The 16,310-nt window shown below is 50.6% G+C and overlaps 1 protein-coding gene across 3 annotated transcripts in view; it reads left to right on the forward strand.

Annotated features, from left to right (window-relative positions):
* USP7 (ubiquitin specific peptidase 7) overlaps positions 1-16,310 on the forward strand; it is a 65,494-nt gene that overhangs the window by 40,775 nt on the left and 8,409 nt on the right. For all 3 annotated transcript variants that reach the window (XM_023246944.2, XM_019820971.2, XM_003998879.6), the window contains 14 exons: positions 71-159; positions 2,124-2,232; positions 3,169-3,299; positions 3,732-3,786; positions 4,792-4,872; positions 4,973-5,063; positions 7,680-7,762; positions 10,222-10,331; positions 11,857-12,013; positions 13,709-13,853; positions 14,129-14,259; positions 14,967-15,101; positions 15,561-15,662; positions 15,816-15,921. In XM_023246944.2, coding sequence (XP_023102712.1) covers positions 71-159; positions 2,124-2,232; positions 3,169-3,299; positions 3,732-3,786; positions 4,792-4,872; positions 4,973-5,063; positions 7,680-7,762; positions 10,222-10,331; positions 11,857-12,013; positions 13,709-13,853; positions 14,129-14,259; positions 14,967-15,101; positions 15,561-15,662; positions 15,816-15,921 — 1,525 coding nt within the window. The remainder of the gene's footprint in view (positions 1-70; positions 160-2,123; positions 2,233-3,168; positions 3,300-3,731; positions 3,787-4,791; positions 4,873-4,972; positions 5,064-7,679; positions 7,763-10,221; positions 10,332-11,856; positions 12,014-13,708; positions 13,854-14,128; positions 14,260-14,966; positions 15,102-15,560; positions 15,663-15,815; positions 15,922-16,310) is intronic.

A 16,310-nucleotide genomic window follows, 5' to 3' on the forward strand; every position in this document is an offset into this window, starting at 1 on the left:
AATTGTCTCTTTGGAATGTAGCACGCGTCCGTGTGTTCTTATGCAAGTTGGATATTCTTATTTTTTATAGGAAGTGACTGATCCTGAGAAAGGATTTATAGATGATGACAAAGTTACTTTTGAAGTCTTTGTACAGGCGGATGCTCCCCATGGAGTTGCGTAAGTTTTTCTTTAATTGGGCGCTCTTAAGAAATGCCTTTTGTGCTGTAGTGAAAGAAACATTAGCACATTAACAGTGCATATATTTAACCGATAAGCACCCTCCCTGTGCTTGCCCCTAGGCGCACACACCTTACCCAGCTTCACATTGACCCCTTCACTTGACACATGTATTGAGCATTTTCTGTATGCCAGACACTACTGTGCACTAGGAGTGTAATTCTCATCGGCCAGTTAGCCATGGGTTTCTGTCCCCAAGGAATACACAGACTGGTGGGGCCGTTGTGGCGGGGAGGGGGCAGTTCCTACCAGTTCTGGAAGTGGCAGGTATGATGGTGGAGGGGTGGCGGGCGGGAAGGTGAGGGAGGTGTAGCTGAGCTCGGAGGAGGAGATGAGATCGAACCCCAGGGGTGGGAGGTCTGTGTGCACAAAGCCGTGCTTGGCCTTGCAGAAAGCATGGGGTTGGGCTACATGTTAAGGAGGTTAAGGGGTTGGGGCAGGAAGAACATCAGGAGTGAAGGCACCGGCAGCGAAGTGTGGGGTTGGGTGGCGCATCTGGAAGGGGTGGGAGTTGAGGTGGGTACGCTGGGCCATGGGGACCTGCTGACTTTTCAGGGCTGGGGATGGGGTAGGCTGGAAAGCACAGTCTGGGAAGAAGTGGAGTGGCAGGCACCCGTCTCTCCCCCCTACCTGTGTGTCTTCATGAGGCCCTGCTCTGGCAGGAGGGTGTGGTTGGCCTGGGTAGAATCCAGTAGGGACTGTGGGGCAGCCAGGGAGGAGCTGTTACTTAGCCCAGGTCCTGGCTGACGTGGCCAGGGCAAGTACAGGAGGGATCCAGCTTTTCTTAAGCAGCCTTTTCAGGGCTTGAGTTGTAGCAGGGGTGGAGGCAAAAAACAAGAAAACTCAGTCTTTTGCTTTTGTCCTTCCCCCCCCCCCCCCATTTTAAAAACCTTTTCCCTATGTTAATGATCTACTTTTCTTGACTAAAAAAGTGGACTGGGTTTTTCACCCTTACCAATCAAAACTGATTTCTTGGCTTAGTGTTACTTACCACGACCTATTCAGGCATTATCACCTAAATCTTTGTGATTATAGATTTTAAAATAACCATTTATAATTTAGGATTCTTGCATTTTCTTGCCAATTTTTAAAATGATCCACAGATACGCACATACTGTAACCAGGGCCGTGTGGTATACCCAAGTGTGTCAGAAAGGTCACGGACTAAGCCCTGGAATCAGCACTTACTGTTGACCCTGACACCTGGTCTAGTGTTGGCCACAGCTCAGTGGCAAAAGTGTTCGTTCTTGTCTTCGCGTTATATGCAGATGGGGATGGGCCCGGGGGTGGTTTGACTGGTATTCCCTCGAGCTTCCTGTCAATATGGGCTGGGGGAGGGGTGTGCAGTGGGGACCGCCAGCTCTGAGAAGACCTACCCATTCTGCTCAGAGAAGACCACCAGCCTAGCAGGTTAAAGAGAGAGAGCCAGTTCAGAAGTCTGAGCTCAGCTTGCCCTGGTACACATGCCTGGCTTCGCTCGTGTGTATGAGTCTGCAGAAAAGAGGGGTTTCAGCCATTGGCATTTCTTGCTGACTCCACACGTGACTTAATACGAATGCAGGAGAGCCACACCGGGAGCCAGTCTGATAGAATCCAGCCAGTACGTGCGAGCGGCGATCTCGGTAGACGAGGACAGCGCTGCTGTCGGCGGCATTAAGCTGCTTCTCCAGCGCCCGGTTCGTGCACCTGGGTGAACTGAGCCCGTGATTGTGCCCAGCACTCTGGGCCCTGGTGCCCAGGCAGGGGCCTGGCGGTGAGGAGTGCGTGGCAGTCGCTCCCACGTCAGGATGGCGGGAGACAGGCGGTGGTGCACAGCAGTGTGGCGGCCACACGCTCCACACGCACTTGCGGAAGCGAGGCGGTGTCCTGTGCGGTTTTCCCTCAACCTCGAACTGGTCTTGTAGGTGGGATTCAAAGAAGCACACGGGCTATGTCGGTTTAAAGAATCAGGGAGCGACTTGTTACATGAACAGCCTGCTGCAGACTTTATTTTTCACAAATCAACTACGAAAGGTAAATGGATGGTATTTCTCTCCCTCAACCTCCCGCCCACCCTCTTCTCAAGTTTTAAGGGACAAGCAGAGTCCTGTCGGCGGACTTTGCCGTGTCTCTCCCGGTACCACCACAGTGCTGTCTCCGGACGGGGGCCCCTCTGGGATGCTTATGCATATCTTTATTCCTCCGTGTTTGGACACTCGTGAAACTAACTTGGATGATCAAAAGTTTGCTGGCTAACCTAATTTTGTTGGGCTAGAAATACTAAAAAAAAAAAAAAAAATTTTTTTTTTTTTAAATATGAAAGGCATTAGCAGCAACATCTGAAAAGTTTTTTATGTTAAAATTGAATTGCAAAGCCACCGACTGTGAAGTCTAATTTCACATACAGGTAAAGGTCATTTTCCTGAGAGCGCTAATAGTAAAGACCGCAGACATCCCCTGAGTCTGGGACAACAGGCTAGCTAGTCGTCAGTCCTTTCGGAAGGCCATGCGAGGGTGCAGGCCACATGGACTCCGGGTTGGGGGCGGGGGCAGGCACTGGCTGGTCTGCTCTGCTGGCTTTTCCGGTTACGTTGGCACTGTAGTGACCACGACAGAACGGTATAGTCGGGACCGGGGGTGGGGGTGGGGGTGTGGATCATCCCAGTGGCACTTAGGTTTCGTGACACCTTTTGTTCACAAGCGATGTGAAGCTAAAAAGTGTTGTTCCAAGAGCTATGAAATACAAGTGGTTCTCTTTGGATGGCGAGTTGTAGGTAAATTTTTAAAATCTTTTTTGCTTTCTCATGGTTTTTATGTTGCCTCTACAGACTTTGAGGATCTTTTAAAAAAGTGTCCTGAGCTATTTTGGAGGGATAGTTAGAAGCCCTACCAACTACCTTAGCCGTTGTGATATTGGAAATGATACTTTCACATAAAATTCCATTTTTATTTCTTAATCAATTATTTTAGGCTGTGTACATGATGCCAACAGAGGGTGATGATTCATCCAAAAGCGTCCCCTTAGCATTACAAAGAGTGTTCTACGAATTACAGCACAGCGATAAGCCTGTAGGAACAAAAAAGCTAACGAAGTCCTTCGGGTATGTATTGTATCGCCTTCTTCGCCTTCTCCTTCCTTCTGCAAGGATGGGTGAGCGCGTAGTAGGAGAATCCAGAGCGCAGTGTAGGCATTTCAGTGCGCCTGGGTGTTTCGATCACTGGATTTGGTTTGTCCTTTCCGTAATAAAAGGCTGTGGTTTGGAATTTGGCCTGAGAAATAATTCACCACTTAACGACGTCCTCTTATGCACCGCAGGACGTTCAGAACAGGACAGAGCTGTGAAGATGTTGGTGCCCTGATAGAATTCAGTGGTCTTTAAATTGGGGACCCCTAAAGATAATTCCCTCAGAAGATGGATTGACGAATAGTGGCCTGTCCTACAGCTCGCTTTTCAAGTCTGAGTTGCTTAGTTTACTCTTACTTGAAGTCTGGAACTGTAAATAAATACAAACATTCCTTTTCTCTTTCCAAGGTGGGAAACTTTAGATAGCTTCATGCAGCACGACGTTCAGGAGCTGTGTCGAGTGGTAAGTTCTCCGCCGTAACCGCACACTACTTAACATTGACTGCTGTAAAGCACTGTCGGACGTGGTAGCAAGTAAAACCTCAGACCTGCCTCGCGCCAGTGCAACTCAGGTGCGCCCATCTCTGTTCAGGACAGAGCCAGGCCAGGAAGGAAAGGCAGCGTCTGTCTAGTTTATGAGCCAGAGACAATGAGAACAAAATTGTTCTTGGAGAGGGCAGCGTGAGGGGAAACTTGAATTTCGGTAGCGGTAGGTAGTGTGGTTTAAATCTGCCGTTGGTACATCTGCCCCAGTTACCAGTCGGAGAAACCACAGATTGGCTGACATAGCTGTCCTGGCCGCCCTGTTTCGCCGTAGACTAGGGACTCCTGTTACTCCGTAGCGCCCAGACTCGTCTTTTGCACAGAAGTTCTAACAGAGGCAGCTCTCTGTGCGGGTGATTCTCCCCCAAACCATCTTTAGTCACTAGCAAATTCCCGTCCTTCCAGTCGTGACCAAAGACGCACAGACACACACAAAGTCACACACATACACAACATGAAACGGCTATTCAAGGTGATTGGCTGGGCAAGGTGTGTTTTCTGTTTTGCAGCACTAGCTGGATTGAATCCAGTTCATTAAATATCCATGGACAAACCAGTCAATCCTGTTGACAGGCTCAACCTCATTTATCTCTTGGTGTGGACCAATACGAGTTAAGTTTAGTGCTCAATTTACATGCTTTTCCACAGAGGTAAAATGAATATAAAAAATGCTTCTAAAGGCACTACAGATTACTAATTCATTCCAAAGGCTGTATAGAGGTTAATCTCAACTGTTGCATGTAGATATTTTTGTAAATACCCAACCGAGGACGAAGATTTTGTATGTTTTCATAATTGCATGCTGGAGGTCATAATATTCATAGTCTAGAACTTCTTTGACCATTGAAATTTCCTAGTCAAGTTTCGAATTACTGTCTGTTAATGAAGCATCACATTTTCTTAAAGCCCAAACTTTCTCTTCCAGCTGCTTGATAATGTGGAAAACAAGATGAAGGGCACGTGTGTGGAAGGCACCATACCTAAATTGTTCAGAGGCAAAATGGTGGTATGTGGCTTCCAGCTTTAGAGAACGATTTTAAGATGATTTAAGAACGCTACGATAGCGACAATTAACACTTAAGCCCTCTTATTTTCCTTATTTGTAGTCCTATATCCAGTGTAAAGAAGTAGACTATCGATCCGATAGGAGAGAAGATTATTATGATATCCAGCTAAGTATAAAAGGAAAGAAAAACAGTAAGTTCCGTGTACATAACCTTGGCCTTCCGCTCATTTCTGTTTTGGTTTCATGCTTCATTGACCCCGGTGATTTTCATTGAAGTCTAGTGCAGACAGAGACCCCCGCCCGAGTGATGAGCGAACAGCTTCCCAAATGAACGCAGGCTCGCGGCCCCACACGGGTCACACATCGCGACGCCTGCCGCCCACACGTTGGTTCTTCCCGGCCACGACCTCCTCGTCTCAAAGGAGAACCGCTGTTTGGCCTTTTAACACCCCCCCCCCCCCCCCGTTATTTTTGCCTGTTTTAAGTATTTATAGAGATGGGATCATACAGGCTACACAGCCCCTGCTTCTCTCCTTTTGCCCAGCGCCACATCTGTGCATCGTGCATATCGCGAGGAGCGGTGGTAACTTGATGGTTTTCGTTGCTTTACGCTACTCCACGTGAGGAGGATGCCGCAGGTTTTTGGGAACCACTCTTTCCTTGGTAGATGTTTGCGTTTTCAGTGTGTGGTGCTCGGACATAAGGTTCCTTTCCCGTTGCTGTGCCCGTCTCCGGCACGCATCCTTCTGCGTTCACGGTGAGCGGAATTGTAGGCTCCAAGGGTACGCATATACATTCGGTGGGTGAGGCCAGCGAGGCTCCCAGAGCAGTCTGTTGATCTCTGTTCCCCAGCCATGTGTGACAGTGGCCATCGCTCCTCATCCACAGCGGGACCACCGGTCAGCAGTCTGGACATTTTGGTGAGAGTGTGGCACTCTCGCTGTCTGTATGCATTTCCCCAAAGGTCAGCGAGATGGTCACCTTTCCGGCTGCTTACTGGCAATTTGGACGTCTTCTTGAACATCTGGGATGGAGTTAATAATAGTTGATGTCCTTGATTGCCACTTTTGTCACCTGTGATCTCTGGGTTGGTCTCTGTTGATTCACTTTGCTCTTCGTCAGGGGCTGTTTTCCAGCTTCCTTGCATGTCTGGTCCTCTTAGTGGATGCCTGCCATTGTGATTTTTACCTTGTTCGGGTATGGACGTTCTTCACCTTTGTTCTGGGACCTGTTGGAGTTGCGTGGACACCATGTGATTCTTTGGAGGCTTGTTTTTACGCCCTGTCCGGTGGGAGCACAGCAGTTTGTGGTTAGCCCTACATGGGCCCCCACCTGAGGCCGTGCCCGGAGCTCCGTGTACAAGGAGGCTTTTCACCGTGGCTGGAGGGAGCACAGACTGTTGCCAGGCTCGCGTGTGCTCTGGGGACTGTACCCCCGGCCTCTGGGTGGTTCTTTCCCTGCCCCCAGATAAGTCTTCACCCTGCTTGCTGGTCAGCCCTCCCTGGGGGCTTTGGGAGAGCTGCCGCTTTCTTCTTGGGCACCCTGCGCTGCAGATGGCAGCTGCTGTGGGCCCTGTTTGGGTTTCTCTCCCACACGGCGAGCTGGGACAGTTGAACTGCTCTTACCCATCATGGTCCCGTACCGCCCGTTTTCCCGGGCCTGAAACCTCTTTTGGACGGACAGTCCCCGGGTCCTTGTCCAGCGCAGGAGAGTGTGCCTGGTGCCTCTCCTTCCCGAGGGAGCCGTGACAGGGGCAGGGAGCCGGGCAGGAGCCATTCTCAGTGCTCTGGGCACTGGCCCGGCCGTGTTGCTGAGCTGCTCCCTCTGTGGGGCTCACCTATTTTCACTCTTCTAAGTGTGCCACGTGTTTAATGGAATTGCAGAATTTTAGTGAAATCACCGGATTTTTTCTTTGCTTTTTGTGTCCTAAGAACATCTGTCCTGAAGTCATAAGGTCGTCTCTGATCTGTTACTGTTTTATCTTTTCTGTTTGTCTGCAATCCCCACACAGTGGTGTTTTGCATGTGGTAGGATGTCAAGACCGACCCTCCCCCTGTGGGTCTCAGGTGATCCCATCACCTTTTCCGCGTTGCTCTGCACCTTTGTTAGCGGCCAGTTGCTCATATTTGTGTGGGTTTGTTTTTAGATTCTTGCTTCTGGTCCACTGGTTCTCCCTGAGCAAATTCTATACCTCCCACCCCCAGCTTTATTTTGGTTAAATTGACAAATTGTTAGGATATTCAAAGTGTACGTTGTGATCGTTGTGGATATACTGTGAAAGGAGTGCTCTGTCCCAGTGACCACCTTGACACGTCCCTTCTTCATCGCGTGCGCACGTGCATGAGAGAATATTTAGGTGCTGCACTCTTGGCAAACTTCAGTTAGACAACAGGATGTTGAGCCCTTGTCACCGTGTTCTGCGTTAGGTCCTTCTCTGACGGCTGGAAGTTTGCACCCTTTCACCTTGACCCCACGTTCCTGCTCTATCTACACGGTCTTTCTTACAGCTCTATGTGTGGGTTAGATTTTGTACTTTAATGGGACTTGATTTTGGTAAAGCTATTAAAACACTTGATTCCGTGTTACAGCTTCAAACACCCTCAAGGAACCGTGTCAGTGTTCTCAGGGGTCCGGGTTTTCATGGAGCAGCGTGGGCTTGGTGGCCGTCCGGGGCAGGGGCTGGAGGCCACCACTGGTGTCCTCCCTGGAAGCTTGAGCGCATGGGGCAGCCGTACCGTCATGAAGGCCTTTAGTGAGACCATTGGCTGACTCACTCTCTCTCTCTCTCTCTCTCTCTCTCTCTGAAGTATTTGAATCATTTGTGGATTACGTGGCCGTGGAACAACTAGACGGCGACAATAAATACGACGCCGGGGAGCACGGCTTGCAGGTAACGCGGGAACGATGCGCTGCTTCAGTTGTGGACCAAACAGTCACTTGGAGCTTTTCATAAGCTGCTCAGACCCAGAGCTCAAAGGATTTGAATTCTGAGTGCAGCCATTACATCTTGGGAGCTGCGATCACATGGCGGGGGTGGGGGCTGGGGGGGGGGTTGCAGCTCGTTTCTCAGGTAGGCCTGTCTGTCACCCAGCACACAGCGTTTTTCTCACTGTGTCCGTCCCCCCTGCTCCTGGCCTCAGTGCTGCCCACGCAGAGCTTTTCTTCCTCCGCTTCTCCGGCTGCGGTGGACTTTGTCGCTTGGACTCCACTTTGGGGTGTATGTGTGGGGTGCAGTTGGTTTTTGAAAGGGTCGTGACTTAGAGGATAAAGAGTGCGTCTTCTGTCCTGGTTCTGTGAACACGGGCTGTCCCTGCTTATCTTCCGCAAGGCCCCGCAGGGACCCGAAGCTTCTGGCAGAGCAGTGAGCCTTGTGGACCGGTGACTGGTCAGGTGGAGAGACACGGCCTGGGGCACGATCGCTGGGGCCGGCAGCGCCCTCGCAGACGCAGCCATCCAGGGTCTGTGTTGCAGACTCCTAACCCGGACACATCGGCTCAGCCAGTTGCCAATTTCTCAGACCGTCCTGCTTGCCAGGCTTGCCGATTTATAATTCATGGTGCTCATGTGCCCCCTGTTTCAGTGGGCCTCGGATCTGCTCTTCTCCTGCTTGGTCAGGCCACTCAGGGATGCTGCACTGTGGATCAGAAAGTCACGTTGCAGACACGCAGCTAGACGTGCTCAGGGAGCTCTGCAGTCAGCTCACGAGAATTGCCTTGTCCACAGTGGGTTTGGGGGTCTGGGTGAGCAGTACATAGTATTTTAGAATCACAGTCACAATGGACCGTGGTGGAGGAACAATTCTTTGATTCTTTCAAGGTGTAGAAAAACCACGCCATTCCTTTGTGTGGCAGGAGGTTCCCAGGTTTTCATTTTTCTTTCCAGAGAAACCTTGCCCTCGTAAGCACAGATTCAGCATCAGAGAACATTGTGGCTTGTCACAGCCCCGTTCTTCCGGGTGGACATAGCCCAGAAGCAAGGTCTGAATTGAAAGTGGAGCTGTGACAGGACCCCCGGTGGCCTGCTGGTGGCTGAGTTTGCCACAGAGGCTTATTTTAGTGAGCAGACCGGAGTCGGGCCTGCAGGGGGGGCCTCGTTCAGGAGCGGGCGAGTCCCGCAGCACAGAGACTGAGTTGCTGGTACTGAGGACAGTCTTCAGAAGCGGGTTGGACTGAGCACTGAGGGCGCGCTCCGACGCGAAGGTCCCGAAAGTCCAGGGTGAGGGAAGCTGATCTAGTCTAGACTTCCCGGCGCATGAATGTCTGTGCCTCTGCCTGTTCTGTCCAGGTGTCTGTGGACACCTGGAACCTTACAGAATTGTAATCCTAGGCTTCTGCCTCTCCATTTAATGACTTGCTGTGCTTTTTTTCCATGTATTTTCCATCATGTTTAATGAGCGTATAACATGGCAGCATGATTAAGCCCCCATTCACCTGGCTATTGCCTGTGGTTGGGCCTCAGAGAGAACATAACCCAAAATAAACCTCGCACATGAGCTGCTGCTGCATGGTCTCAGTTTTGGTAGCAGACGTGGTGAAGGTCTAAGTAGAACATCTTATTTTATTTAAAAAAATTTTTTAATGTTTATTTATTTTTGAGAGAGCATGAGCAGGGGAGGGGCAGAGAGAGGGGGAGACACAGAATCCGAAGCAGGCTCCAGGCTCTGAGCTGTCAGCACAGAACCCAACGCGGGGCTCGAACCCGTGAACCGGGAGATCATGACCTGAGCCGAAGTCGGACACTTAACCGACTGAGCCACCCAGGTGCCCCTTAAATATTTATTTTTGAGAACTCGTGAGTGGGGATGGTGGGGGGGATGGGGCGGAGGCGGAGTGGGGTGGTGGATAGAGGGTCTGAAGTGGGCTCTGTGCTGACATCAGAGGAGATGATGTGGGGCTTGAACTCATGAACCACAAGATCATGACCTAAGCTATTTTTATTTTTTACTTGAAATGTAGTTGACATGCACTATTTTATTTTAGGTGTGCAATGTAAGATTTGGTGTTGAGCATTATGAAATGCTCACCACGACAGGCCTAGTGGCTCTCTGTCCCCACATAGCGTTCTCAGTGTCACTATGTTGTACTTTGAATCTGTGACCTGTTTATTTTATAACTGGAAGTTAGTGCCTCTTGATCCCCCTCACCTATTTTGTCACATCCTCCAGCCCCTGCCCACCGAAAACCACCCGTTTGTTCTCTGCTTATGGGCCTGAACATTTTCAAAGCACCCAGCCTTGGATCCCGTAAACCACCCCCACCCCCCACCCCCGTCTTGCCAGCCGCCGTTGTTGCCCTTGTTCCAGGGACAAAGTAGGGCCCAACTAAACTTGGTTTCTTTTCCAATGTTCAGGAAGCAGAGAAAGGTGTGAAGTTCCTAACTTTGCCACCAGTGTTACATCTGCAGCTGATGAGATTTATGTATGACCCTCAGACGGACCAAAATATCAAGATCAATGATAGGTAATCTATTGTGGGGTGTTAAAGTTAAGATTGAATCAACACCTGACTTCGGGGGGTCGGTCTCCATGCTTTGTTTGTCTTTTTATAATGTCAGTTCATCTCCGATGTACTTGGGAGTTCCCTTGTGCCTCAGTTTCCCAAGAAGTATAATTTTAAAGGGATAATTTCCTTTAAGAGTTTCAGAGGCTGCTCCTCCCATAACTCCCTCTACCGGAACCCTGCCCCCCTCTGTGCTGTGGCGGACGGACGTCCTGGGGAGGTGGGGGGTGGGGGAGGGTGCTTTCTGTTCGACCCGATGTAGCTTAGCTGTTTGCTCAGGAGTGGGATTTGATGTTCCCGTATTATTTTGTACTCTCTGTATCAACTTCTAGAACGTGTTGGAATTTTCAAGAAGAGGATGTAGATGGACTTGTGTGCTTTACTGCCAGTGTTTTCAAAATTCCAGATAAAAAGGAATGATAGTACACACACCCTTACCTGGTTTAGAATACATTATTTTTGTCCTGGTTAGTTTGAGCTCAGGATAGGGTGGTTGGTCAGTCCCCCCATGGAACTGGAGTGAGAGTGGACCCAGTCCTATTATTTGCCACCGGCTGGGTCTTTGCTGGCTCCTCGTTGTCCACGATCGTGGAGTGTGTAGTAAAGAAACCGTCCCCACCAGATCTCACACGTCGGCAGCGCGCAGACTAAGCCCCACCTCCTGGTGGGTGTCGTTGGGTCCTCACCTTGCTTTTGTTTCTGCTTTTGGAATTAGTTGCCAACGTTAAAACAAAACAGATCAAAACCTTGAGATTTCACATAAAAGCCCAGATTTCTGGCATCTTTTAGGAATTCAGAACATGTGACAGCGCAGCCAGAATTGCTGAGGGCAGCACCGGGGGCGCCGAGCCGGCTGCCTCTGGAGACTCCATGCGCCGCTCTCCTCCGCGTCTTCGCCGAGCTGCCTGCCCTTCTTCCTGTCTCTCAAGGCCCTCCTAGTAATTAATCGTGACCCTGTTATTAAAATGCTTGTGGATCCAGTAATTTACAAACAAATCAAGTTCAGATGTCTCCCGAAATCCCAGGGTGTACGGGATCCTTTCTCACGTGTGTCCCCTGTCAGATTCGATCCCTCCAGGTTTCTCAAACCTGCAGCGTGTCCTCAGTGGTCTTGGTCCAGGACAGTCGGAATCATTCATTAATACATTTGCAGCCATCCACATCCTAGACAAGTCCTGGTGTGTGTTTGTCCTGAGACTGGCTGTTGTGTGACATCCTCAGCTTAGAAATCTGTCGGGTGTCTCCATGCGTTGTGCGCGTCTGTTCTCATACCTAGCTTCACTTTTTGTACTGATGTGTGAATAATTGTCCTAATGAATAGGAGCCACTACAGAAGTCCTTCGGAGGGCCTCCCGAGTCAGAGTGATACTTCTCTTTCCAAATAAAGACGAGCCAGTAAATTAGATCGTCTAGCAATAAAGTCTCCACATGAAATATTTTACATGTCAGTGAAACCTGGATTTCTTTAAAAATGTTTTTTTAATAGGTTTGAATTCCCAGAACAGTTACCACTCGATGAATTTTTGCAAAAAACAGATCCTAAGGACCCTGCAAATTATATTCTTCACGCAGTCCTGGTTCACAGTGGAGATAATCATGGTGGACATTACGTGGTTTATCTAAACCCCAAAGGGGACGGCAAAGTAAGTGCCGGGCAGGGGGCGGAGTCAGATGTCATGGTGTGTGGGGCACTCACCCAGCGCTCAGCTTCGCCTTTTCCTCTCCCAACCCGATGGCCTGAATAGTGCAGGATTCCACCCTGGGCTCTGATTTATCTGTGTTCCCATGCATGAATGGCTGATACCTTAAAGGTGATAGTGAATGAGTGCTTGCACTTGACGTATGCCCTGAAGTAGCCTTGAACATTGGACCGTTATCATTGCATACCTAATGGGAGGCACTTGCTCTCCACTTTAGAAATCCTTGGGCAGGTGGGAATGCAAGCTGGTGCAGCCACTCTGGAAAACAGTGCGGAGGTTCCTCAAAAAATTAAAAACAGAACTACCCTACTATCCAGCAATTGCACTACTAGGCATTTATCTAAGGGATACAGGGATGCTGTTTCGAAGGGGCACATACACCCCAATGTTTATAGCAGCACTTTCAACAATACCCAAAATAGGGGAAGAGCCCATATGTCCATTGACAGATGAATGGGTAAAGAAGATGTGGTAATATCTATACAATGGAGTATTACTCAGCAATCAAAAAGAATGAATTCTTGCCATTTGCAACTACGTGGATGGAACTGGAGCGTATTTTGCTAAGTGAAATTAGTCCGAGAAAGACAAGTATCATATGACTTCACTCATATGAGGACTTTAAGAGACAAAACAGATGAACATAAGGGAAGGGAAACAAAAATAATACCAAAACAGGGAGGGAGACAAAACAGAAGAGACTCTTAAAAATGGAGAACAAACTAAGGGATACTGGAGGGGTTGTGGGGGGAGGGAATGGGCTCAATGGGTAAGGGGCACTCAGGAATCTACCCCTGAAATCATTGTTCCACTCTATGCTAATTTGGATGTAAATTTAAAAAAGACAGACAGACAGACAGACAGAAAGACAAAGACAGACAGAAAGAAAGAAAGAAAAGAGAAAGAAAGAAGAAAATAAAAGAAAAAGAAAAAGAAAAATCAATCCTTGGGCAGGGGAGGCTGGATGAATCACACGTTCTGTGCGCCTGCTTGTCTGTGCTGCGTGATGCTCCGTCGCATCTCCTAGTGTTCCCCAGGGGTGAGGGTGTCCTCAGGGTCTGTGTCCAGGATCGTAGTGCCAGTGCAGAACAGAGCGGAGGCCGAGCCCACCTCCCTCATGTGAGGAGACTTGGGCAGGGGGTGCTCACACAGCCCCAGACCACGACGAACCTTTCCCTGTAAGACTTAGTGCCATTTAGAACACCTCGACCCACAATGAAGAGATCAGAAGAGAAGTACTCTGTACAACTCTGCTGACCTTTTCTTGAGCCAGGCCCTCTCTTGCTGCAATAACGTATCCTATCAAATGTCGCATTGAATTTCGTAACCACACCGTAAAATCTCCAGTTTTACCGACGAAGTCAGGTGTACTCGGTATGATTTTCTCAGATCTGCAAAGAGTTGTACTGTCGGGAGATTGAATCTGATTCGAAGTGGGCCATTTGAGCATGTGACAGAATTGCCAAGGGACAAACTCACAGTGGCCCCAGAGTACGGGTGCTGGCTGGCCTCTTCCTCAAGAGGGCGGCCCGAGGCGGCGCCTGGCCCGGCACCTTCCTGCGTCACTTGTAGGTAAACGCTGCCTCTCCGGTTGTGTGCTTCTCAAAGCGCTTTCTCTCTGCTGCGTCTTGTTGCCAGTGGTGTAAGTTCGACGACGACGTGGTGTCCAGGTGTACGAAAGAGGAGGCCATTGAGCACAATTACGGGGGTCACGACGACGACCTGTCGGTGCGGCACTGCACGAACGCGTACATGTTGGTTTACATCAGGGAATCAAAGCTGAGTGAGTAGCCGGCTTGTTACCTAGGAAGCTTGACAGCTGTACCCTGGGCGCTGCCACTTGCCCCAGCACGTTCCGCGCTCTGCCTGTGTGGCCTCGCTCCCGACCTCCGCAAGCAAGCTGGACGGGGCCATGTGGGTTTTGATGTGGGCTCACGGTACCAAGTCATTTCCCCCGAATCAGATCTGCTCCATTTATGGCGGCGCTGAACGGGGGCGTTCTCAGGAGGGGATCCTAGAACCCGCGCAGAGGTAAACGCAGGCACGTTTGTCGTGCAGGTGAGGTTTTACAAGCTGTCACCGACCACGATATCCCTCAGCAGTTGGTGGAACGACTGCAGGAGGAGAAGAGGATCGAGGCTCAGAAGCGGAAGGAACGGCAGGAAGCCCATCTCTACATGCAAGTGCAGGTCAGCACCTCCACCGCCCGGGCGGGACCCGTGCTAGGCCTCGCATCCGGAGCACTGTGGCCTCGGTGGGGGGACTGCTGCCTGAGCACGTGTGCTCAGTTTCCCTGGCCCTGTGGGGCATACGTTCCAGCGCAGGCTGAGGGCTGATGTTAGACGTACTCAGACCCCCAGACACTGGGCCAGGGGGTGGATGAGAAGCACCGAGGGGTCAGAGGGGAAAGGCCTCAGGCGGGCGAGCTCCCAGTGGGATTGGCTCTCCAGGCCATGGAGAAGCTTGGCCAGTGGTGGGGACAGAAAAGAGGGCTGGACAGAGAGGTGAATTTCCGGGTGGTGTTGGTTCGTGGTTTGGTTGCGATACCAGGAAACGGGCGTTCCTTTTAGCAAGTTGATTGCCGGGAAAAAGCCGCCAGCTCGCGTATCCTGGCGGTATGCTGTCCAGAGACTGCCACACAAGTGGGTTTCCCGCTGGTGCTCGCGGTCAGTGGGCAGCGGCTGTGTGGAAACGGAGGTGTCTCGATTCTGATGAAACACCTGATTTCCTCCGGTCACTTTGATGTTTTTCTCCTTGGGTCTTCTGAAGAAGGTTCTTCGGAGCAAAAGACTAGCTGTTCTTAGCATACTACTGTAAGAACTTTGCTTTGGCTGGGATGGTCGCGTGGCATTTATGTATCATGTGGAAAGTGTTGTGTTTGCTTGTGGCTTTTCAGATAGTTGCAGAGGACCAGTTTTGTGGCCACCAAGGCAATGATATGTACGATGAAGAAAAAGTGAAGTATACTGTGTTCAAAGTGTTGAAAAACTCCTCACTGGCTGAATTTGTCCAGAACCTCTCTCAGACCATGGTGAGTGCCACCCGTTCTGGGGGTGGTTATTTTGTTCTCCCACGTTCTCCCCCCTTGCTTATTTAACTGCACGGGATCAGATTGGGCACCCAAGCCCTGGAATACTAGGAGCCCTGAAGGGTGAGTCTTGGACCATATCAGCAGGGAGCTGTAACTGTAATATAATCCTAGAATCATCACATTCATATCGAATTTTTTTGTTAAGTTTTTATTATTTTGAGAGAGAGTGCACACATGAGCAGGTGAGGAGGGGCAGAGAGAGAATCCCAAGCAGGCTCCACACCATCAGCACAGAGCCCGATGTGGGGCTCGAACTCAGGAACCATGAGGTCATGACCTGAGCTGAAATCAGGAGTCGGGTACTTACCGACTGAGCCACCCGGATGCCCCCGTATGGAATTAAAATGTGAGCTGCTTTTAATTACTTTGGTTTGCTTTTCTTCCCTCCCCCCCCCCCAGGGGTTTCCACAAGATCAAATCCGATTATGGCCCATGCAGGCAAGGAGCAATGGAACCAAACGGCCAGCGATGTTGGATAACGAGGCAGACGGCAACAAGACGGTGAGTGTCGCGGGTGCCACCTGTCCTGATGGGGGTCTGTGGGGGCCTGGCCTGCGCTCCAGCGTGCCTTACCTGCTTCTGGCCCACTTTGTGGGTGGTGGGCGTGTTCTTCACCCTCACACAGTCTAAAACGAGCCTCTCTTTTGGAAATAGATGATTGAGCTCAGTGACAATGAAAACCCTTGGACGATATTCCTGGAAACCGTTGATCCGGAGTTGGCCGCCAGCGGAGCCACGTTACCCAAGTTTGACAAAGATCGTAAGTGTCCTCGGAGCGCAGAGCCGGCTCCCTGGACCACTGTCTAGACACACAGGGTCCGGCGTTCTTCCCTGGCAAAGAAACTGGCCCTCGGCCCCCTCCTGTGTTCGTGTTTCTTGGCAAAGCTGGGTGGGCCCCACCTCTGCCGGTGGCTGGAAGGCACCGGCCACATTGAGTCTTCCTGTTCCACTTTTGTCTGGGCCCATGGTTTGCCACGTGCCTGACAGGGGCTGTGACAGCGCTGGGCTTGTAGACTCTCCGCCAAGGGCCGGTCCTTAATAGTTGGGGCTTTGCGACCCGTGCGGCCTGCGCCGCCCTGAAGCGGCCGCACAGAGTGTGTGGATGGACGCTTTGGCCGTAGGTTTACACAGCAGGTGCCTGTAAGATGC

The sequence above is a fragment of the Felis catus genome, chromosome E3 (assembly GCF_018350175.1).
Source record: "Felis catus isolate Fca126 chromosome E3, F.catus_Fca126_mat1.0, whole genome shotgun sequence".
Taxonomy (NCBI): domain Eukaryota; kingdom Metazoa; phylum Chordata; class Mammalia; order Carnivora; family Felidae; genus Felis; species Felis catus.